The sequence below is a fragment of the Brachionichthys hirsutus genome, chromosome 10 (genome assembly GCF_040956055.1).
Source record: "Brachionichthys hirsutus isolate HB-005 chromosome 10, CSIRO-AGI_Bhir_v1, whole genome shotgun sequence".
NCBI lineage: Eukaryota > Metazoa > Chordata > Actinopteri > Lophiiformes > Brachionichthyidae > Brachionichthys > Brachionichthys hirsutus.
In genome coordinates, this window is record NC_090906.1 from 2969857 (window position 1) to 2995143 (window position 25287).

Below are 25287 nucleotides of genomic sequence, written 5' to 3' on the forward strand. Positions count from 1 at the left end.
CCAGATCACATCAGAAATTAATCTCAAGGCACTTTCCAGGATTATCAGGGAAAGACAGAACCCAACTTGACCCACAAGAGCAAGCACTTTCTCAACGGAGGCAAGGAAAAAACTTCCCTTTAACAGGGAGAAACCTTGGACAGAACCTAAGGCTCATGGTGGACGGCCATCTGTCTGACCGGCTGGGTTGAGAAGGAAGGAAGGAAGGAGAGGGAGAGAGAGAGTCAAAAACAAGGAGATGGATATGGAAGTGACAGAGAGCAGGAGCAGACAAAAACGAAATGTATAAAACTATAAATGCTCATGCTAGCGATGCAGGTATCGGCGCTGGGGGCCACAGGTCCAGGATCTGCAGAACCACGGACAGAAGGACCTGCAGAAAGAGGGACAAACGGAGGGAGAGAGGGATTACTGACAGGTATTTATAACATGAATAAACAGATAGAGAGGGAGGAGCTCAGCGTGTCATAGGAGGTTATGCCACCAGTGCTGGCCTCTGACAGCATATTGATTATTGTATTGATTAACTATAAGCTTTGTTAAAAAGGAAAGTCTTTAGTCTACTCTTGAACATGGAGATGGTGTCTGAGCCAAATGGAAATTAGTGGAGTGTGTTTCCTGTGTAATGCACTGTGTGGCGCTGTGGCCTCTAAGGTATGTAAGGCAGAGCCAATCAGGTGTTGACCCGAAACCGGAAGGGCATACAGGTTCTTTAACCGCTTTGGCGGAATAGTTTTACCCAGATGCTCGAGTTTTATCGATTGTGATTGTGTTGTATTCTGTAATAAATTGGGACCATTTTGCTGCCCTCTTAAACCGCTTCTGGACTCTCCTTTTGTGGACACGGAGAAGGGAAAACAAAACGTAGCGGCTGGAGCGCGTCTAACCGAGAACTACCGGCAACACGACAATAGCCCAGCATTGGGCTGGCTATTATAGACTATAGACCACAACTGGACCACAGTGCAGTGGAAGAAGGCAACCGGCCATTCATCACATGGATGGAAGATAGAGTAAATGAATATACTGTACATTTACGACAAAGAGAAAATAAGAGTAAATGAATATACTGCACATTTACAACAAATAGAAAATGAGTAAATGAATATACTGTGCATTTACAACAAATAGAAAATAGAGTAAATGAATATACATTTACAACAAATAGAAAATAAATAAAGTAAGCAAACACATAAATCATGTTGGTATCAAACAACTGAAATCGACGAGAAGTCCAGACTTCTTAATGTCGTCGCCCTCCTCGGACCCACTTTGTAAGTGTGACGTGGTGAATACGGGGCTAATCGACGGTCGCCAACAACGCCACTTTAGGACCTGCCCCTAAAGATATAGTTTTTCCTTTTGGTCCCCAGCTCGCTTTAGCGGGTTTCCCCACCCGCAGGTCCGCTCACAGGGATGACCAGCACGGCATTAGGAATTCAAAACATTTATTTACACTCTAAAAACAAAACTAACAAAAGAAAAGGAGAGACACGGCAGTGACAGTCTGTACGGCCAACCTGCCTTCGAGACGGGGAAACACAAAATGAGGACTTGGAACGAGGGAGGGGAAGCACCTATATACGCCCCCCCAATCAGTGGTAAACGGGCCACAGGTGCTCCCTCCCACACCTGCCTGCCCAATTAACCCCAATCATCCGGTTACATAAGGTAACGGCTCGAGTCTGCCGTTAGCCAAGACGCCCGTGAGCTAGATGACTCGCTCCATTTTCGAGTCCGTATTCCCAAAATGAGCCTCGTTAGTCCAGGCAGTGTTCAGGCCAAGGGTTTCATCAAATAGGCCAATGTCCGTAATCCGAAATAGTCCAAAATCGATCACCAAAACGCGCAAACTTTCCTTCCAACACGAAATGGGAAGGAAAGATGGGAGTAGAACTGGATGATGATGGAGGTGATGGCGGCGCCTGCCCGTTCGCCTTGTCATTATTATAACGCGTCTTCCCCCCACATCGGCCACGTCGCTTCGTTCACTCAAACACCTGTGGACGTCGATTAGCTGCGTAAAGACGCACGTGACTCTCATCGTTAGCTGCAGCACCGGTTACCGGTCACCGGTCACCGGCCACTCACTGGCTCACATTGAAAAGTAGCACAGGATGAACTTTTACGTGTTTCTTTTATTTTACATTCAGGTTGGATTTTGTTTTTGTGCGCCGCGGAGATTTTCGCTGCGCAAAGACCGCGTCAGCAGTGCGCAATTGCGCACGCGCGCAGCTTAGAGGGAACGTAGTTCAGGACATGTATGACGGTTGTACGACAGCCGTGAAGTGTGCAGTAAGAGTAAAGGGAGTTTAGTGTAGAGAGCAGGCAGAGGACAATTTAGAGAAGTGGAGGTTAGACATTTTGGAGATAAGGTCAGAGACCAGACTTCCTCTCCAGAGTCCGGATGCGCTTTCACACCAGCCCAAACGGAGCGGATTATCAGAGAAAAGGAACTCTGGTCCGTTTAAATAGGAGCAAACAGTGACAGTGTGAAAGCACCCTGGTAACGGCTCAAAATTTCAAAGCCATATTTCAAAGGAGTTATCCTTTGATGTTTGGACAAAATAAATGTCCTTGTTGAAACACTATATTCCTCTCATCATTGAGGACATATAGAGTACTATTCATAAAGATGGATAAAATGTCTTCTTCTGAACAGACAAGATGTAAGTTATTTCTCCTACATCTGTTTTCCATCAGTAATAAACTGGCATAACCACAGCTAATTGTGTTCATAAGACACTTCAGAGGATGATTTTTTTAATACTAATGTTTAAAGGTGACATATTATACCATTTTCCCACAAGTTAACGCAGTTCTCGGGCACTTATATGAAATATCTGTGCTAGTCTGGTCAAAATAGCAAACAGATGCGGCAGGACAGCGTCCGTTATTTCTGTCTCAGGAGGTGATTACAGACCTATGCAAACTACCAAGGATTGACTTGATGGTTTATTTAGCTGTTTTGGGGTTGATAAGGACCCAAAATCGCCATAATAGTGTAGAAACATGGGGAAAATGAGTTTTTCATAATATGTTCCCTTTAAGCAATGGACCGGTTTATTTTAATTTTAACTTATAGTAAATGCAAAATGGCATGTCTCGGTTATATAATGAACTAATGATAAAATACCCAGTCTGCCGGACGAAGCGGTTGGAAAATGAATGAATTGACCCAGTCTTTGTCAGAAAATATGAGGATAATGTAAAAAAAAAAAACATTTCATTCTGGGATTCATGAAATATAATTATGTTTCTATGATGAAGTTTTTTAAAGTAAGCTCTCCTTTTAGTGGCTCCATCCATGGGCTCATCTTCCCTTGCTCGAGTGAACGTTGACGTGACGTACCACCCCTTCATCACCGGTGCCCACAATAAGATTGTGGAGAAAATAATGCGGGACACCGGTGCCCACGTCAATGTCCCACCTCGAAGTGAAAACAAAGCAGAGATAGTCATCACAGGTGGACAGCAGCAGGTGGCCCGAGCAGCTGCTAAGATTAATGCTATCTACAAGGACAAGGTATGCTAAAATAAAACCATTCATTAGCGTTGATAGAGATTATGTAAAATTGTACTGACGTATCCCTTGCGTTGCAGAGGCAACACACCACCACTATTGCAGTGGAGGTGAAGAAATCTGTACACCAGATGGTGATCGGCCCCGACGGACAAAACCTCCATGAGATCCTGGAAAAGACAGGCGTCTCCGTGGAGGTCCCAGCTAGCGACAGCAGCTCGGAATTTCTGATTCTGCGAGGGGAGCCATGCCATCTGGTTCCGGCCCTGACCCAAGTTTATATTAAGGTGTGGTACGCATGTCTAGAATCAGCTTTCACATGGGCAATTGTCTCAAAACCTCTGAGGAGTAACTTAAAGAATGTTTCCCTTTGCAGGCAACAGCCGGCACAGCGACATCGGACTCGGCTCCCCAAATTGTGCAGGAGACCAAGAAGACGCTGCCTGACCTGGCGCTGCCCGACCTGGCGCTTCCCGACCTGGCGCTGCCCGACCCGGCATTGCCCGACCCGGCGCCGCCCGACCCGGCGTTGCCCGACCCGGCGTTGCCCGACCCGGCGCCGCCCGACCCGGCGCCGCCCGACCTGGCGCCGCCCGACCTGGTGCCGCCCAAGGTGAGCACAGACACAAGTTTATCGGCAAGATGCTACAAATTGGATCTTAAATGAATGCAGTGAACGTTACCCTTGAGAGCCTGTTTATTTATTTCTTTCAGGTGGAGAAGATCGTCTCTGTCTCAGTCCAAATTAGGAAAGAGTTCCACAAGTCCATCATCGGCCAGGCAGGATCAACAATCAAGAAGGTACCTGTGTCTAAATTACAAACACAATTGTCTAGTTGAAGGACTTCTTCGGGTTGTCTGGATTTGATTCGACTGTCGTCTTTCTTTTGCTTTGTAGCTCCGGGAGGAAACCAACACGAGGATTCTTGTGCCTCCCCAGAATAGCAACTCGGAGACGATCGTTATTAAGGGGAGGAAAGCAGACTGCGAGGCTGCGAAGAGTCGTGTGTTGTCCCTTCAGGAGGAACTGGTGAGGGTATTTGGCTCTACAGTGCCTACTTCTGGTTAACTGATGCGTCTTTGATGCGTTGGCAAATAAATATATGATTGCGTGTTTCTCGTGATAAAATACATCAAAATCTAGTCATGATAATTGTCTTTGCTTCTTCCTCCACAGACACTCAAAAACTTTAAATTGAACGTGACTGTGGACCCCAAGCTCTTCGGTAAAATCATCGGGCCCCAAGGTGAAGGGATTAAGCAAATTTGTGCTAACCACAATGTGAGGATCCGCTTACCAGACAGGAAGGCTGTGAAGCAGGTACGGTGTTTCAGCACGTGTTGCTTTGTTTGCCTTTAAATACGTGTAATAAAGGATACGGGCAAAAAGTGGGACGCTCATCAGCCACCAGCATGTGGTGCCAATGTTCCTCTTCCTAGATAGAATACTCAGAAAAGGAATTCCCTGCAACTGTCGTAGTTATTTTTGTTTGTTTTTTGCCCTTAAAGTCACAGTTCTTTCTTTGTCATGTTTGTATTTGCTTCTCAGAATGAGATGACGATTACAGGACTAGAGGACGACGTTCTGGATGCACAAGATTTCATCCAGGCGACAGTGATAGAGCACGGCGGGGACATCACGGATTCCATCAATCTGGACAGGCGGATTCACCATCTAATTATTGGGAAAGGCAGATTGAAACTCCAAAGCATGATGGACATCCACATGGCAAGTTTAGATGTTCTAACACACTTTATGGACCTTTAAGGAAGAACATGTTTCCCAACTGTGATGCCACTCCGTAGTAGAGGACATACGGTTCACCACGGCTGGACCATCGTCCTCCCGGTCTCTTTATCTTAAATCTTTCCTCATTTGATCGCCTCTTTGCTGTCAGGATTTACCTGTGATTTTTGAGATGTGCAAGCGATGATCCGCTGGTATCAACTTAAGAACTACTTAATATACTTCCTAAAAGAAAATGATTCCGTCCTTCATGAACCTTGTTTTTTTTTTTTTTAGGTTGATATCACTTTTCCGGAGAGGGGATCGGCAGAGCCAGACCTGGTCACGGTTGTAGGTCGTCACAACCGTGTGGAGAGTACCATCGACGAGCTTTGCCTCCTGGAGGATATGTATGTAAGTGGCCCCTCTAAGTCAGGTTGAACTATTTGGTGGCAAACAGTGATCGTTTTTAAGATTTGCTCTTGATGTCTAATATCTTTTCACTTATTTTGCAGCTCAAAAATATTGACAAGAAAGAGAGGACTGAATCTTTCAGTTACCAGCCCCAATGCAAGAAGGGCGCGGCCCGTCCAACACCTGAGTGACGGGACTGTGTGTGTGTGTGTGTGTGTGTGACGCTCAGTGTTTGTGGAAGTGATTTAAAGAGATTAATTAATTACAGATCATAATAAAGCAGTCTAGGCCCATGACAGCATACTGATTATTGTATTGATTAACTATAAGCTTTGTTAAAAATGTTCTACTCTTGGTGTCCACCTCACAAACCAAATCAGAGAGCCGAGTCCACAATAAAGGAGCTTGATAACTGAAAGCTCTGCCCCCCCGTCTGCTCTTGGAAATTTTTGGAGAGAAGTTTTTGGACTGCAGCATCCTTTTCCCTACTCGCCATCATCGCACCTACACGTCCAAACCATTTCAACCATGTCTCTCTCACCTTCCCACCAAACTGTCCAACATGAGCAGTCCCTCTCATGTACTTGTTCTGAAACCCGTCCATTCTTGGTCACTCTCCTCCAGCAAAAGACGTACCATAAACTGTCAGGTTGAGCTGCTAACGAAAAGCTGCCACGGCCGATGGGCTTTGATGAAGATAAATCAATCGCTTGTGTTTAAAGGACAGTGTCTCTCGTAGACACAATCAACACACAGCACATCATGGAAACGCATTTATCATTTTATTCAGATTCTAGAAAGAAAAGCAAATAATAGCATGTGTTGGTAGAACAATAAGTTAAGATTAAGAAGAGGATTTGTCAAAGAAATCAAAGTATGCAAAGACACACAAGTTATTCACTATGTTAAATCATGAAAAAAAACTAATATGTACAATAAGAAGCAATGTGGTAGCAAGAAAATCCTGTCATTTACAAGATATCTAATATCGATGACAAATCAGCAGCTACACATTACTGTTGAGTTCTAGAGGAAATTAGGGTTAAGAGTAGGTACTGCAAAATTCACTTCCTCATTCTCATTTCAATTTCATAGATTTGTTAGAAAGATTGCTAAAAGTAAGAATAAGCACACTTCTCTCCACCCAGGTTACATCACCATTCACAATAAGCCAACAGTGATGGCCAAATATTACAGTTAGATAACAATGCTTGCTTCTTATTACAGAACGTATTTGTCAAAAAAAAAAAAGGGAGAGAAAATTGATGCCCCCAAATTCCTTTTTCTCATGTCTTCCTTACTCCCTCCCATTTATTTTGAGATTTGTGATTATTCTGTTCTTCATCCAAAAACAAAACAACAAAATGTTAATTCGGCCCACATGTGAATCCTGGTTTCAAATGTCTTCCGTCTCAAATTCAGATGATTATAATCAAAAAGGTGTCAGGAGAGCACAAGAATGCCAAAATGAAAATTGTTTTTATTAACTGTAATTTCTCATGTGAACGTGAGCAATAGTCAAAATTCCTATCTCAGTGTGAGTGCTTCGGCATCATGTACTTTGCATTGTTTAAGTATAATGCCTTTCAATATCATATTGACAAATTGAAGATATAGCGATCACATCTGGAGGACATTCTTCACGCTGATTTTAACGCACCTATTAGGTCCTTTGATGGGTTTTGTTCCCAAATCAATGTGGTGCTTGAAGGCATTTTCCACAGGTAATAGGTTCAGCAAAGATATTCCACAGAAGCACATTGGCACACACATTCCATATGCTCATAATTAAATTTGATAGAGATCTGCTTATCATGCAAGTTCTAATGAATTATCGCTTGTTTCAGAGTGAATATCGCCTCCCAGTTTTGCAACATAGAACGCGTTCTGAGTACACTGAATAGATGTCAAATGAGAAACTGTGCAACTGTGGCCTGGTTAAAAAGACAATGAAACCGCAACAATTATTGTACGTTAAAAGACTCTACGCAATAAGAACTGTCATCTCGCGGTGTGTTGTACTGAATGAGAAAAATATTGTATAAAATACAATGATATAGCTTTATAGGCAGAAAACCAAGCAACCCCTCGCCTTCCACACACACACACTGCTCTCCTTTATTACGACCATGTTCTCTGGATATATCCATGCATATGAACACATGTTCTCAGCAGGACCATATTTCTTTGATTTAGAATCGAAGTCAATGCAGCGATTGAAGGACGAGTGCAGCCAAGTTGGAACAGTGCACAGAATGCCTGCTTTTTAAATGGGCTTGACTTTTGGGATATTCATTGGACCAGAGTCTTGTTTTGCATACATGTTTCAATATTCTCAATATACATAGTATTTATTGTGTCTATCACTTAAAAACAAACAAAAAACAAAACAATGATCTTGGATCAGTGGAACAAAAATGTCACCCTTATCAAAAGCAAAAACCGATCCAAAAATCGGCATTCCAACCTGACAGAGAGTTGATAAATGTAGGCTAAAATATTCCATAGCTGAATTCTCCAAGACTTTAGTTCCCCTGTTTGGAGCCTACGGTACAGTAAGCGCCATCCCCATCTCAGACTATTTCTACTTTCGAATTGGGGTAAACCGCAACAACATCATAGCCCTCCGGGGGACGGACACGTGCCTTGGCGTGGGTCTCACAATACAGATTGTCCTCGATGAAGAAGTAGCCTCTCTGCTTGAGGTTGGCGCCGCAGTCGTTGCACATAAAGCAATCGGGGTGGTAGAGTTTGTCCCTGGCCTTCACGATGGTGCCACTGGAGGGAGAGATGAGGAGATACCGAATGAATTCGATGCACATCACATGCACACAGACTGAACGCAGCCTGGCAGGAGTGTGTGTGTGTGTGTGTGATTATGAGCAGCATTTGTGAATAGGAAAGGGTGTAGCACATGGGTTGATTTAACAAATAGGAACGACTTCCTTTCTGTATTCTGACAGAAACGTGTTGGTGCAGGCTGACCTGTGAGAGCTCAACCTCTCTGTTTGAGTCATTGAAGAACCTTGACTAATCTATAGAAAAATCTTTTGTGATTGTTTGAGTTGTGGTAAAACCCAACAGAGGCTTATTTTTTTTTCCACACGGCAATTGAAATGCAGCAAATGTGAGAATAAATCATGTCAAAAAGGCATGTCATTGCACAATAAGTACTTATAGATATGTGTGTTTAATGACGCTGTTTTTCATGAAAAACAATTGTAAGCATAACCCTAACCAAGTTTTAAAATGAAAAACTATCATGAAAAGAATGAATCACCACCTATTTATTCAGGATTTCCTATCAAAAAGGTTCACTTACATTCTCATTATAGTCATGCAGTCCACTTATTTTTAGTATTTCCTTAAAGCCCAGTTCAGTCAAGGATAAGTAAAATACTCACACAATGCCATTACAGCAGCGCGTGCACTCGGGTAGCTTCTGAAGACAAGACATGGAACTGGGAATGGGGCTTCCCAGTTTTGGGATTGGAGATCTGACTGGAGACTTTAGGTTTCTCATTCTGTCTGTTGGGGACACACCTAAAAGAAAAAAAAAGCCTAGAATAAATGTAGGAATTAGGAAATACAGTGAAGAACAAGCACACACATGTCAATATATTTGTTCAATATGCAGTGCGTGTAAGCCCTCCATAGATTTATGAGGCTGTGCTTCAGTTCCTTTAGAAAGACAAGCGTGTGGTGTTTGTCAGGTCTACAGTCCTGTAGTCCTCAGCATTGCTGAGACTACAACTGAAGAAATAAGATCATAAAACTGCCCCCAAAGCTGTACGAATGGCACCAGGCATGGTGGGTGCATCACTTCATCTGCTTCTCTTCTTGCACCCATCCTGGAACAGGATAAACCTGAACTCAGACCACCTGACCTTGTCTCCATTGTTCCAGAGTCCAATCTTTGTGCTCTTGAGCAATCTGAAGCTTTTTTTTTTCCTCAGTTAGCCTCGCTGCTAGGTGGTGTTCTTAAGGCTACACAGTTGTTTAGTCTCAATGCCTTGGGTTCTCTTTGTGCATGGTCCAAGTTTCACTATTAAACACAGCCGTGAGTTCAACCATTGAGATCGTACAGATTTGATTTCACCAAATGTTTCATGTTTATCCGATGGAAAGCTATTCATTTTTTTGAAATCCAGGTGACGACTCTCTTTTGGACAGGGCTTGTGTCCGAATGAGCGGTGATCATTCATCTTAATACATGAGGAAAAAAACAACAGCTCAAGAAGACTCGGTTTCAATTTAAAATTGGTAACTTTTAAGGTCGGTGTTAAGCTGACTTTCTTAGAGAAGAGCAGGTTAACTAAAAATATTATTTTAACAAGAGTCAGGAATGGACATAAAAGCAGGAAAAAAAGAATGTTTGTTTAGACTTGCCTCTACATTTTTAAACGGCCAGACCACTTAGGCCTCATTTTGTTGCCTAGTGCAGACAGACACTTCATTTAATTGGATAAAGAGTAGGTTTTTACAATGCATACCGAGCCCCACACAGCATTAATGGCACGTTCGCCCGACACTGTGACATGTTATTAGGAGTCTTGTAACAGGATACACTCAAGAAAGAGATTTAATCAAGATTTTATCTCAGCAATGATCTTCTGTGTGTAAAAAACAAATATGCACCTGACACACTCTAACAGTCAAACACATATTTTAGCCCTGCGGCCTAAACTGAAACCTCTCCAAAAGCTGAAGCCAAGCCCGAAGTCAAGGTGAATAGAGAGAAGAGCCATCTTGTGTCAGACAGTCGAGGGGTTCAGGCCCTCAACGCACAAATCACATTTCCCCTCACTGGAATACTTTAATTTCGATATAAAGATTCTTACACTCAGGGCAATTCATGCAATTCATTAAAAGGATTTCCAAATGTGACGTGGTGAATACGGGGCTAATCGATGGTCGCCAACAACGCCACTTTAGGACCTGCCCCTAAAGATATAGTTTTTCCTTTTGGTCCCCCAGCTCGCTTTAGCGGGTTTCCCCACCCGCAGGTCCGCTCACAGTGATGACCAGCACAGCATTAGGGATTCAAAACATTTATTAACACTCTAAAAGCAAAACTAACAAAAGAAAAGGAGAGACACGGCAGTGACAGTCCACGGCCAACCTGCCTTTGAGACGGGGAAAACACAAATGAGGACTTGGAACGAGGGAGGGGAAGCACCTATATACGCCCCCCCAATCAGTGGTAAATGGGCCACAGGTGCTCCCTCCCACACCTGCCTGCCCAATTAACTACAATCACCCGGTTACACATATCACTGATGCTTATGTCTTCCAATTCAGAGGCCCTATTCTGATGGGGCACAGGTTTTCCCAAACTAAGTTTTGTCTATTTCTCCCTCATCTTTAAAATCAGTGAAGTAACCACACAATACATTTTCTCTGAAAATTTTTACATTCAACAGTAAACATTCATTTTCCAATTGCTTTGTCCGGTATCGGGTCGCGGGCCAAGCTGGAGCCTATCTCAGCAGTCAATGGGCGAGAGGCGGGGTACACCCTGGACAAGCCGCCAGTTCATCGCAGGGCAACACAGAGACAGACACCGACGGGCAATTTTAGTGTCACCAATCCCCCTAAAATCCATGTTTTTGGAGGTGGGAGGAAGCCGGAGAACCCGGAGAGAAGCCCGCGACCTCCTTGCTGTGAGGCAACAGCGCTTACCACTGCGCCACCGGGCCACCCCAACAGTAAACAAATTAACTCATTTTTGACATACAGAATAAAACATTTGGTCAAACATGAATGTTAGAATAGATTTCCAGAATATCTGTGGAGATTCTCAGTCATCCACGAAGAAGCCTCTGCACTTTCCAATGTCTACCGATGTGTTATAACCTGCCGACCTCAACAGGAGCATTTCAAAGTCATTCCAACCTTCCCCTACCCAATCATGGTGGTGGAATTCAGGGTAAACTGAGACTCTTGTTTACTTTAATTTTAAAAGGCCTTGAAAGTCAATATGCTCTCAGCAGGGGGGTTCCACCTTCAAAAAGAGACCAACTCCAGTGATTTAAAAGTCCAAGAGCAAGGTATGTGTTGAAAAACAGGACAATTTGACTTTGAATGTCAAAGTTCTTAAATTGTCAGTTTGCTTATTTGAGCTATAAACAAACAAAAGGAAAATGATTGACTTCAGAATTTGTGTCAGGGTTTCACTCACACACATTAAAACACACAGAGACAAGTAGCTATTAAAATAATCCCAAAGTAAACATTAGGCGTCTTCATGTCTCATCAAGGGCTTAGCCTGTCAATCAACTTCCCAGTTTCCCGAGCATTGGCAGCAGACAAAAAACAACCCCATTGAACCTCTTTATTCCAACAGTTGTACCTCTTTCCCTCTAACCCCTTATGTATGGCTTTCTCATCCGTCTCTTGTCTTTAGCTTGCTTCGGGCTTCGCTCTTCATGTTTTGAGTTTGAGCAATAAATTAAGGAAATAGCTTGGTCTAGCTCTGCACCAGACAGAACTAGAGTTCGTCTGGCTCTGCTCCAGCTCTCACATCAAAAGGTTGAGATGTGATAACCTGGTGGGAAGTTTTATCTTTTGACCACTGAAGCATTGTGAAGAAAGATTTTGGTCCAATCAATGAAGACTGACCAGTCAGTCAGTCATTCTCTCTCTCTCTCTCTCTCTCTCTCTCTCTCTCTCTCTCTCTCTCTCTCCACAGAAAATAATATGGCTATTTATTCTGAAATCTGTGACACTGCACATTTTTGCTTTGCACAAGGCAATAATTTAAAGCAGGATCAACTTATTGTTTGTGTTTTAAGTATTTAAATAAGACAAATTAATTCCAATGTTAAGTGAAAACTGAATAGTGCTTATATTTTTTTATATTTTAAAAAAGTTCCCAGAGTCAGGAACATTTACTTTTTAAATGTTTTGAATGCCTGTGTAACACAAGCCGGCTCCTACCGTCTTCTACTTTAGTGTGGGAGTTGTTTTAGGTCGGAGCAGTGGCGTTTACAACCCTAACACTGATTCCCTCCTCTTTAAGGAGTGTTTCCCCCACTGCTGCCCAGATACCAGTATGGGATTTTTGGATTCAGGTTAAGGTTAGCGTGAAACACAAATGGAATGGAACATCGACAGAGAATGAATGAATGAAGACACCAGAAAGGGAGAACATCATTTCTAGAGACAGTGTGAGAAGGTTCCGTTTAAATTGGGTTTTGTGTTTTTGTGGAATGTCCGTCTCCGACTCCGACGGATGCGGATAGATAGAGAGATAGATCTTCGTAATTACTGTCCAAAGTAAACGTCAAATGGAAAGGCTAAATAAAAATGGCATTTTATTTTGTGACAGGAAAATAATCAAATCAGCACTAGGACTTAATCAACAGGTTCCATAAGACAGCCCGCTGGCAAAATGATTGATTGATCCCAAAGTCCTTTATCATATCCATTTGAACCAATATCAATATCTAAAATCCCAAGTCTAAGAGTAGTCACTAACAGCAAAATCTCAAATAGGGGTTCAATTTAAGGCAATCAGATTGATTACTTTATGGCAAAACACATTGAATAAAACTTATCTTGAACAAAAATGTTCACTGAGCATACACGCAGACTTTTACTGCAGATTTACCGGTGGATTTATTTACAGCTAACATTTCACTAACTGCAATAAGCTTTCTAAAGGAATTAAAAGGAGGCTCAACATTAGCCGCTGAGGTTACAAAAAACATTCATCATTGCCAATCCACTGCTCCATTTCAAAAATCACTTCGAAAGCTAGAATGCTGAGGTTGAAAGGCAGACAGGAAAAACATTTTTCTCACTTTATTGTGTGATGTGAATTTGTTTTGACAGTAAAATGTTAAGCACTTGCTCATCCATGTGCGAGCTATTTAAAGCACCTCATCTCTTCTGCTCACCCCTTGCCTCTTGTTTTTCCTTTGGCTGTCTCTGCCTCAGTTGTCCTCCCTAGCCTCTGACTGCCCTGCCTGTGTCTTCCTATAAAAGGAGAACTATGCCAGGGAGCCAGAAACAGAAACTGTTTGAATTCACAAATTTCATTTCACAATAATCTTATATGGAAAAGAGAGAATAAACAACTTTAGAGGATTAGATAGATGCACCAAGTCATGCACAGGGGATTTATCATGTCCGATCTGTCGACAGCAGAGCAGTGTAGTTAGCCTTTTCCTTCACCACCACACACATTTAAGCATTCACAGAAAAACCCACGTAGAGCACGTACCTCCATCCTCAGCCTCCAGGATTCCCTGGAGGTATTTGAAGGAGCCAGACTGTTTTGGTTCAGATACAGGCTCCTCATAGTCCTGCAGCATTCTGTAGACATCTGACTGGGTGTTGAAATCATTACGACCCCCTGGAAGTGAAAGAGGCTCTGGGCTGAAGGAGACAAGGGGGGGGGGGGGCAGGAAACAGTTTTAATGCATTGCAATAGGATTAATGATGATTGGATGACAAGCCAACAAGGATGATCATAGCCTGCAAATAATCCAAAACGAATGGGCACATGAAAATATGCTTAGTATATAGTATTTTTTTATTGGTTTTTAATATGGATAATATGTGTTGTTGTTGTGTTGTGATGTTTTACCAAGAGACCAATGAAAGAAGGTGAAGTAATTAGAGGCGGGGTACACCCCAGATGAGACGCCAGGCCATACGATAGACAAACAAACACTCACGCCTTACAAACAATTTGGTGTGACCGTTTTACCTAAGATGAATGTTTTCGGAGGTGGGAGGAAGCCGGAGAACCCGGAGAGAACCCACGAAGACATGGGGAGAACATAACTCTACGCAGGAAGGAATCAAACCCAGAACCTCCTTGCTAACCACTGTGCCACAATGCCTGAAGTAATTTAAAATACTCATAGATATTAATTTCACTGAGTTAAATGCATTACGGGACGGCACATGATTCCACAGACAAGTCTTAATCATGACAGCTCTGTTATAAAAGTTCTACATGTTTCCTGTTCATTTCATACATTCAAACCTCTGGGAGATGAGCAGGACTGCTGACAGATAAGTTCAGATTGTGACAAATTCAAGTGTGTTTGCCTCTGGGCTCCCCTCCAGGGTTCCAAAAAAAAAAAAAGCAGTTCACTGCAGCCTGCGTGTGTGTTTTTGTGTGTCAGAAAGAAAACCTGAAAAAGTGAAAGAATGACAGGAGATAAACTTTAGTGCTGAATTTGTATAAATAATGCATTAGACCAAGTGATTAATGATGAATAATTATCAATATCAAGATGTATTTAACTTCAGTTCAGAGGCTTCAGTTCTCAGATTACTGGAGAAGCCTCTTGGGTGAGAGGCAAAACATCGTAAACTTTTTCTACGACTCCAGTTGACTTTATTCAACGCAGAGATCACAAATAGTACGCAATATCGGGCAAGGGAATCAGACGTTGGGCCTTGCATGGTCCAAGGTTTGAAACAAAGAAAGGACTAGACTAGACTGGATCGTGAAAGCCTTTGAAGCAAAGAATGACTTAGACTGGTTCGATGGACCTTTGAGGCCTGTATGTAAGATCTACAGCCAGATAAGGCCAGAAAGCAAGAGCAATGGGAATACAAGGGAGACGGCATTTCCTCGGGGGTAATATTAGACTTGGGTTTTAAACTACTCTACTCAGACTATCTGCTCCCATTGGATAACAGGCACTAAAATCCGAAGGGGGCCCTCTCCCCGCTGTAAAGTCAGCTAGGGTTTAAAAATGGAAGAACCCTGAAAGATGCCCTCTTTTTCTCTTTTGTCCTTCCTTCCTGGGGTGCACCACCTCTGTGCACCCCAGTGCAACTCCACAATGCGAGCACCCTGACCCTGCTTGCATGAAGATGGCCAGATATCTGCCCGCTTCCACAGTATACTTTGTAGGCCAGAGTGGGAGTCCTCCTTTCTTTTAGATTTTTTTTGTGTGTGGACATGTTCAGAAGAACAAACAAACTCAGACCAATGGATTTATACCTCAATCTTTGTAAATCAATGTTCTTCTGTTTGGAATACTGCACGTGATAGACACTCTGTTAAGACGTGTTTAGGGGGATATAACGTCCTGATCGAGATTACTGCAGCACTTCAACAGAGAGGTCAGCTCATTGGTCAGCAGGTCGGGTATGAAAGGATTTCTAGCTGTCTATCTGCTGGGTAACCCCTGGGATCTACCACCACTGTTGTGCAGACACTACATGTAATCTCTATCTACATATAACATAAGAAAAGACATAACAACTGAAATCTGTGTGGAATTTTTGGGAATAGAAAAGGTAACATACAGGTGAACCTTAATTATACACCAACTGTCACAGGCCAGACTCCTTGTTTTGTAGCCATGTTTCACTACTCAAATCAGACTCCACAGGCTAACCAAAAACCTCTCCGGGGATAAGCCTTCTAATCTTCGAACCGCCTTTCAGTTTTCTCTTTTTTGAGTTTTCTTTATTTTGTTTCATTTGATGTTACGCTTCTCTTAGGAAAGCTAAGAGTTCTCTACGTCTCAGTCTCTGCCCGGAGGCTGACTACTCTGAACTGCCTCTTGCTTTTTTAGGAAAACGTGGAACATGTATGCTTTGCTGTCTCTGCCTCAAGGTCAGAAAGCAAGAATAACGGGAGTACAAGGGAGACTGTATTTCCCAGGGGCAACATTAAACCTGGGTGATAAATTCCTCCACTCAAACTATCTGCTGTCATTGGGTGTGAGACACAAAAACCCACAGGGGTCCCCCCCCCGTAGAGTCAGTCAGGGTTTAAAAATGGGAAACCCCTGAAAGATGCCCTCTTTTTCCTTCCTTACCAATAGCAATTTCTTATTTGTGTCTTCTTCAAGCACAACTACCATTGCATTTTCTATCTATATTCCCAATACAGTACACCCAACACATACTTTGGAGACATGTTAGCACAACTAAGATTAATACAGTCGGACAAAAAGAAGAAAAAAAAAAATGACATCACAAATAATGGAATTAAATCAGCTCTCTGAGTAACTGAAGAATGGATGAGAGGTAAAACATCTTAAAGCTTTTCTTATAGGTCCAGTTGACTTTATTCAACAAAGACATCTACCAAGACCTGAATGACTCTTCACAGATATACTACTGGTACTTGAAATATTTTTTCAGTGGGTACCACCAGGCGTGAAGAACATATTCAGGGGAAACACGGAAAATGGCTTTTCCAGACCATGTGGGCCAGAGGTATCACGAGACACAAGTATGTTAATCAGTGTCTTCATGGTAGTCGGCACATAAACGGGTACCAAATGTGCCAAAATAAACTCTCGCCTAAAGCTGAAACAAGGCCAACGGACACAGTTTAGCTTCATCGATATTTCCCCCCCCCCCCGATAGACACTGTTTAATTTAAACTAACACTTTCTAAATTCCTGGAGAAATAAAGTGTCTCAGCCTCTGCTGTTCTGTGAATTTCTCAATAATTAGTATAAACATACCTTTATTCTGTTTGCAGTACACTTTATTATATCCTCACCTGTGAGTGGCACTGAGGCTTAGGCCTCCCATCTTGCTCGGCAGAGCTCTGTCCACATTGCTGCCATTCTGAGCACAAAGTCCTGCTGGGTTGTTGTTCGGAACATGGCCAGTTCCATTCCTGTGCATGTTGCTGTGGCCATTGTTGGGTCTGGGGTGCTCATTATTCAGGTGAGTGGGCTGAGGAGACAGCGGCGACTGCGTTTCGGAGGTGTGAGAAGGTTTACGACTGTAACCGCTGATTGGACGGAAATTCTGGTAATAAAAAAAAGAAAAGGAAAAACATACTTTTAAGAAACCTAAAAAGTCAAATAAAACATAACAAAATATCAGTCAGGAACTATTGCAAAAGCAAAGAAAAAGTGAAACCTTGATAGAAAGAATACAAGCGTTAGATGTGAGATAAAAAAAAAAAAAAGGAGCATAAGAGCCTTTACAGCAATGCTGTAAAGGTTTCGGTTTAGGAAATGAGCCCAGCGGTTGCCTGAGTAGTAAACCACAACTCTTCAGGGTCGTTCCCAAAACAGTCTTTGGTGAGGTGAGGATTAAAAGAAAAGACTATTCCACTTCATTTCTTTGTTTACCTCTGTTAATTGTAAATCCTGCATTAAATTTCTTACAGATGTTCCTATAAAAACTAATTAATTTGTGTAAACATTGCCAAAATTGAGCCACTTCCTGTTTCTGCAGCTCAGTTTATAAAAGCTTAAAGAGCTGAGAAACGGTTTCCCTTTTTTCCCTTCAGAGTAGAGTTTTGATAGTGCTTCCTCTTAGCCGTTAGCCGTTTGTAAAAATCTACTGGACAGATGTAGGACAGATGCAGAGATGCCTAACGCTCACACCGCTGTATACCCCAGTAACGAGTTCAGGCCGAGGCTAAAGCCCTTCCTCATGCATTTGCACAAGCTCTGCAGAGACGTCACCGAGTGTTTACCACCGATATCAGCACACAGCGATAACACTCACAAACAACCTGGAGAGTCCATCGTGCAGGCTGAACTTGCAGAAAGCTTAACAACAGCAAGAACGCCGCCACTCTGTCCGTAATGCAGTGCTTTGAATTCGACTTGAAGAGAACGACCATATCTTTCATAACTTCAGAATCGCAATATTTCAGAGACTCCTGCCATCAGATGGATCTGCTGGATGTCATCATGTCCTCGACCCTCATCTGGACCACACATGCTCACAGGTCCTACTGTAATCAGCGCAATCAAGAGGCCTCCCTCTCTCGAACTTTAAAAAACGTCCGTCATCGCCGTGCATTCTGAAATTAAGATGGATGACTTTCAAGGAATTCAAACCCACCGCTTCCTGCTCGACCCGAAAACCTTGGCTAGTTGGGATGGAAACCTTCTAAGTGAAACGTTGAGAGACATTCATGGTTAGAGTTTAAAAAAAAACAAGGGCTGGGAGTCGGTGCTCAATGTCGCCTCTATCCCAAAGCCGAACCATATATGGGCAGGACAGAAACACCCATCTCTCTGCGGCTCCTTCTCAAAGCAGAGCCGAAACTCTGTGGCAAGGAGAGCACCTCTGCCCAAATAAGATCTTAGTCGTTAAAGATAGTGGCCCTATGTGAATCCAGGTAAAGGCACATTTAAACTACAGCAACCCATATATATATATGAATATATGCACACATTTTATATAGATGTATATTTTTTTGTCATGTATTAATTTGGTAGCTTTAATGGAGATTTCTCCTCCATTAACAATGGCAGTCATTGATCTGGTGAAATGCATTGTATCCAAACCCCTCTAGTAAACTTGTGCTGCTTTCCCAGTGTAGTCAGAACAATTTAAAAGTTAATGTGAGCAGTTTCAGTCTACCTCCAAAACGCAAACTAAAAAGATGCCTCAAAAAGACCATCTGTGACATCATCTATTTCCTGAAAGGGTTTCTCTTGAGAATTTCATTTTCTTGCAGATCTTGACTGCATTCCTCCTGGCTCAGTGGAGAATAACCTTTGAAGGAAGGGAGAACCAATGAAGGAAGAAGGAAAAAGTAACCAAAAGCAGTAACTAGTTATAAAAACAAGCATTGGTTAATGCTGTAAACCCATACATCTTGTCTTATATGGGATTTCACTGGCCTGTATTTAATGGTAGCCAAGTATGGCTCATGGTTCAGGGTGACTGGCTATAAATGATTGTATGTGCAAATAAAATAAAATTAAAAAGAAATGTGAGAAAGTGTGCATTGCATGTTCATATACCTCTTTTTAAGCACATCTACGTTGCATTATGTTTTTAAACACCAAGTTTCTCCATTTCTCCAGGGATTGCAGCTTTCAGCTCTGGTACTTCAGGTACCACAGTTTGGTGAGAAAGGGGAGGGGGGGGGGGAGCCATTAAGTGAAAGCATATGCTTTCTTTGACTGAAGACTGAGACCTCATTCTGCTTGGTTCACAAATTGTTGGCTTCCAAATTCATGATAAACAACATTTGTTCCTGCCTCCTGCATCGTTTAATCCCCGTAGGCATTGAAAACGAAGCTTTTCACTTGATGCTCTGCACCACTAGACAGACACAAACAAGCCCTTTATGTCTACCTAGGCCTGGTTCTGTGTATCTCGCCATCAGGGACCACTAGGCAGGCCACAGAGAAAGTAGCAGGAAGCTGACATGGGGGGGGGGGGGGCAGACAGGAAAATGGTTGATTTGTTACAGTCGCTGCCAATGAGCCTGCCCAAGAATGGCTCCAACGGAAATGAATGCTGCAATAAAAATTCATGAACATGACATGCAATTTTTTTATAAATTTAGTCAATTATCTCAAGTTTTTAGGACAGTTTTTTTTGTTTCCCTGTAAATTGGGCCCGGCCTCCGCTGGTTAAATTAAATTGTGTGTAAACAGAATCTTAATACCCGTGTCCATCCGTTTCTCTGGTTCTCTCTCTCTGTGTTCCTGTCTGTCTCCTTCTCTGTGTGCTTTTCCATCTGTCTCGCTCTCCCTTTCCTTCCTCTACCATTCATGTCTTTACCAAATGAGGGGATCTTCCCTTCAGCCAGTGACAGCTCATCCTGATTCTGATTGATGCTGTCTTAACGTTTTCTCGCTCAAGTGTTCTCTGCTACTCGAAAAGTTAAGTATTCCCCCCCCCTCAATCTCACTTTTGTATTTAGCTTTGTCGCTTTTTTTGTAATTTTTTACTGGTTGCAATGAGACAATCAGTCACATTACAACCAATAAGAAGCAGGCACATTCTGCCAATAGGATTTATGCCAGACAAAGAAATGATCCGCTGACAGTTCCGACCCTCAAAGTATCTTGTTAAAAAGCATCTTTCCGTTTAGTTTTCTCCCACTGATGGAATGACTGGGAGCGTTCCACCCTCTTCCACCCAGTCCCGACTACACAACAATAGGAGGCAACCCAACACTCTCACATTTCTGAGTCACAATATGCTCATTGTCGGTCACATGGTCTCTTTATTTATAGTACAATGCACAGTCGCATCCTTTTCTCCGCATTCAGAAAGGTTGGCTTGCAGGCACTGGAAACGTTTGGCAGAGCTCATCGTCCCTTCAATTTCCATTTTTCCAGATCAAGACAATCAAGACACTATTTCTAAAGCAGCCCAATAAACAGTGGGACGTGTTCTCATTTATATTCCTGTAAATGATTTCAGGATATTTTTTCTTCTGCCTCTTTCCATGGATTCTACTCACAATACAGACAAATGGAGGAAACTGGTCTCACACACAGTCAAGTATATTTTTAAATGTCCCTCTGTCACCACCAGCCGGCACCTTGTTTATTAAGGAGTTGCAATATATAACAGAACATGTCTCGGCATCGGAGTTACAAAACAATACTAGAGTCTGAGATCTTACTTTTGCAGATGACTCACCCAGAGCTACTGCACAAGCAAGATGCCCAAACAGAATTTCTTGCAGGTCATTTTCTTTTGAGGAAACTTTGTTGGATCCAGGCTCCGTCAACAGGATACGGTTTTGTTTTTGTTTTTTTGCAAACGGCCGGAATATACATTTGAGAAAATGAGTCATTTTGCAACTCCAGTTTTTGGTCAGTTTCTTCATCAACACGTGCCTTTTGAAAATCATTCTAATTTTCAGCAAATAATTCAGAAACTTGGAAATCAAAGTGCTATTTGTTAAAATACACTTAACCCTTAACACAGAACTGGCAACACACGCATGTCTAAAAGCAAAACAAAATCTAAACATTGTATTCTTGCTCATTCGTTCGGTGGTGGGTTATTCTTTTCACCCATGGCACGACCATGATCCTGAAACTGTCCTGGCAGCGTGAGAAATTCAGCTAAATAACACCCGGCAGCATCCCACTGGGTGTGAATTTGAACCTTAAGCAACACGTGTGACCTTGTGCTGCAGTTAAACCCCAAGTAAACAGTATTTACCTGTGACTCAGGATCCATGTAAGGGCTTGTCTTGCCATCTTCACTAAATGTTGGAGACCACACTCTGTCCCCAGCTGCTGAGCTGAAACACAAAGACCCATGGGAGGAGAGAGAGTCAGAAAAATTAATTGACCAAACTAACTTTGATTTATTAATAAAAAAGTACGAGTTACTGACAGAAATCCCATTTGCAGCACTTCTGAATGAGCTCCCCTTCGTGCGCCTCTCTTTATAGGGCAGGTAAGTACAAGCTATGTTGAAACTAATTATTTCTTAGCCTACTAAAACGTGATTAAAATTCCCTGGCATCACATGCATCTCTCTTTTACTTCAAAATTATATAGCGAACGAGTGGCAGTTTACTTCTATTTTTTTCCGTTGCCATATCATTAAGTCGGCAAACATCCAGCTTCTAAAAGGGCAACGCACCATGACATCAGGCAGAGCAAATAAAAGGCGCATATCTCTTTATGACTGTGCCTCTGTTCATCCACTGACTATTCTTTCACATTTCCAGTCTCAACCACAAGTCTGTGTGAGTGTGGGTTTCCAAAGCCCACAGCAGAGAGTTGACATTTGAAGAGGTGACATCATCGGGTTGCGGCTGGCACATTATTAGCCGGGGTGAAGCAAGGCTGAAGACATGAACCATGAATGTGTTGCAATCAAACGTGCCCTTACGAGGTGGGGAGCGTCTGGTGGACGAGCAACAGCTACTGTGTGGGATGACCCACCCTGCCCTCTGCCAAATCCCCGGCAACCCCCCCCCCCCCGAGACAAGGCTTCACGCTCTTCAGTGTTTTGGTTTAGATGGAAAACGGAATGAGTGACAGTTTAGTCTGAAGTGATTTACTCCAACTGACATTTGGAACTGCAGAAAAAAGAAACATGGAACTTGCCATTCACCCCATAATAAGAGATGTGAAGGATGAAGCATGAAAGGAAACTGTGAGACGCAGGCCATCATAGGGTCCACTCCTCCATTACTGCGTAATCCCGGCGCAGCAACATTCATACAGCACTGCTGCGTTGCACTGGGATCCTTTTGGCTGTATATTTTACATTTATTCACACTACCCATCCGAGCTTGTATATCCCATGGATGCCTTTTTAAAGCCGCAGAGGAGTAGCGGTGCACATAATTATACGAGGGACGAGCCACTGGCGTTCTGCGACATGCATCTGGCCGACAACATGATCCCTATCCCACAGGAGCTAAGGTGGAAGCTCTCCTATTTGTCCTTTTTTGAAATTGCATTTTACATTACTGCGCTACTGGATTCCCCGATTTTTTTCGGCATTAAAGAAAGCATCTTTGGTTGATTTGATCTTGATGAAAAATGTCAGGCAAAGCCCTTGATGTTTGAAACACGTTGCTTCAGCCAACAGGTTTCGTACGTACAAATACGTACAAACACTTCAAATAACGAGTAATGGACTGTTTTTTGGACATGATAAATGTTTTATTATCTATCCAGTAGAGAGTTACTGTGTGGGGGATCAGGACCTGATTTCTGCTGCACACATCAACCCGTTTATCATTTCAACAGCTTCTTTCATCTCGGTTTCATCTCACTCTCTCCCCGCTTTCCTTTTCTATTTTCTTCTATTCTACTTTCTGTCTCCTCCAATGTTTATTCCAGCCTGAAATGTCAAACCCTTCCTAGCCTAGATATTTGATAATATACTAAAACATATAAGCATGGTTTGCAAAATAGATATATTCAACTCAAATCCATTGTCACACCATTGTCCTCACTCCCCTCTTTGTATCACTGCGCTGCTGAGGAATGGTTCGAGTGCAAATTTTACAAGATATGATTCTATATATTTTTTAAGGCCCAAATTCTGAGTAAATGGGAAAATCTGGATTGTTTGTATCCAGATTACTCTCAAAACCTAATGGCACCTAAATTTGACCAAGATATACAAATACAAATAAAATTTGATTGAATGATTAATTGATGTTCACCCCCCTCTCTCCTCCCTTCATGCAACAAAGTTACAAAAATACTCTTGATGTCACAGCTACAAAAACAAAATGCCTTGGGTAACTGGGATTGTTAGTGGACGTTTTTGTGAGTTCAGTACTTTGGAGGTTTCTTTTTGTGTTTGTCCCAGCTGGAGTCCTGCATTCCTTTAGTCCCCACACAACCTCATAATCCTTCAAGTATGAGTCACTGGTACTTGAATCAAAGGGAGATAGACGAGGCAAAAATCTCCAGCAGAGTGATCTGATTGTCATTTCTCTGCCAGTCATTCCGATTTCATCTGAACCCCTTGCTTTGTGTTGCGTTTTCCATTTTAGCCTCCAGACCAGCAGCAAATTTGATTTTACTCATTCTGCAGGACATGTATTGCAAATACTTTTAAATATTGCACCTACCCTCAAGCCCTCCAATCTGAAAATAAAATCCTAATTGAGAACTTAATCCAGAACCTTACGTCTGCACAAATTGCCCTTTTAGTTTTACCAAACGAGAGGGAGAGCTGACAACCAGCGTTTATCATGTGACCAACTTCTGACAACCTTTGAGTTTATGTAAGCTCAATGTGAAAACCAGGTTCAGTCATGGACGATGGTGAAATGTGGATGACAGTTCTGAGAAAATCTAGCAAGTGAACCATGGGACCAAATTTCTACTGTAATTCAGTAAGTAAAATTATATTTCTGATTAACTTGCAATAAAGATGACAAACAAGATATAACCTCAATATATATTTAGAATGTGCGCCACAAACCTTTGTGGACCTTCCACTAACATTCATTCCAAAAATCACATAAAAATACTTTATGTGCAGAGGTTGAATGGAACATTGACCTCTTTTTTTGCTGTGGCTTCATTAAAATGAAAGTGATTTTCATGATGCTGTATTTCTTCAGTGAGACTACAGCTCCAACTCTTTATTATGAGGTCAGTGGATTATCCTGACTAAACAAAAATTTATGAAAACTACCGTTTCCCAAAATCAGCACCTCTAAATCCAAGGCCGTGGTTCTCAGACGGAAAAGGGTGGAGAGCACCCTCTAGGTCGGGGAGGAGATCCTGCCCCAAGTGGAGGAGTTCAAGTACCCCGGGGTCTTGTTCACGAGTGAGGGATGGATGGAGCGGGAGATCGACAGACGGATCGGTGCAGCGTCTGCAGTAATCTCTGCACAGATCCGTCACGGTGAAGAGGGAGCTGAGCTGAAAGGCAAAGCTCTCCATTTACCGGTCGATCTTTGTTCCGGCCCTCACCTGTGGTCACGAGCTTTGGGTAGTGACCGAAAGAACAAGATGGCGGGTACAAGCGGCCGAAATGAGCTTCCTCCGTAGGGTGGCTGGGCTCTCCCTTAGAGATCGGGTGAGAAGCTCCGTCATCCGGGAGGAGCTCAGAGTCGAGCCGCTGCTCCTCCGTGTTGAGAGGAGTCAGATGAGGTGACTCGACTATCTATTTGGGATGCGTCTCTGGTGAGGGGTCCAGGGCACGTCCCACCGGTAGGAGACCACGAGGAAGGACAGGCTGGAGAGATTACGCCTCTCGGCTGGCCTGGGAACGCCTTAGAATCCCCCCCACCCCACCCTGAAGAGCTGGAAGAAGTGGCCGGGGAGAGGGAAGTCTAGGCTTCCCTGCTTAGGCCGCGACCCGACCCCGGATAAGCGGTGGAAGATGGATGGATTATCTACAGTGCAAAATTAATTCAGTATAATTCAGCCTGAAACCACATTTACTCTCCAACAGCAAGTAAAATGGAAACAAGGCC

The 25287-nt window shown here is 42.8% G+C and overlaps 1 protein-coding gene across 1 annotated transcript in view; it reads right to left on the reverse strand.

Moving 5' to 3' along the window:
- Positions 1–6429: 6429 nt before the first annotated feature.
- pdlim4 (PDZ and LIM domain 4) overlaps positions 6430–25287 on the reverse strand; it is a 28616-nt gene continuing 9758 nt past the window's right edge. Inside the window, exons 3-7 of the mRNA XM_068744333.1 lie at positions 21543–21624; positions 17155–17408; positions 13891–14045; positions 9068–9206; positions 6430–8441 (exon numbers count right to left, since the gene is read on the reverse strand). Coding sequence (XP_068600434.1) covers positions 8237–8441; positions 9068–9206; positions 13891–14045; positions 17155–17408; positions 21543–21624 — 835 coding nt within the window. The 3' untranslated portion in view covers positions 6430–8236. The remainder of the gene's footprint in view (positions 8442–9067; positions 9207–13890; positions 14046–17154; positions 17409–21542; positions 21625–25287) is intronic.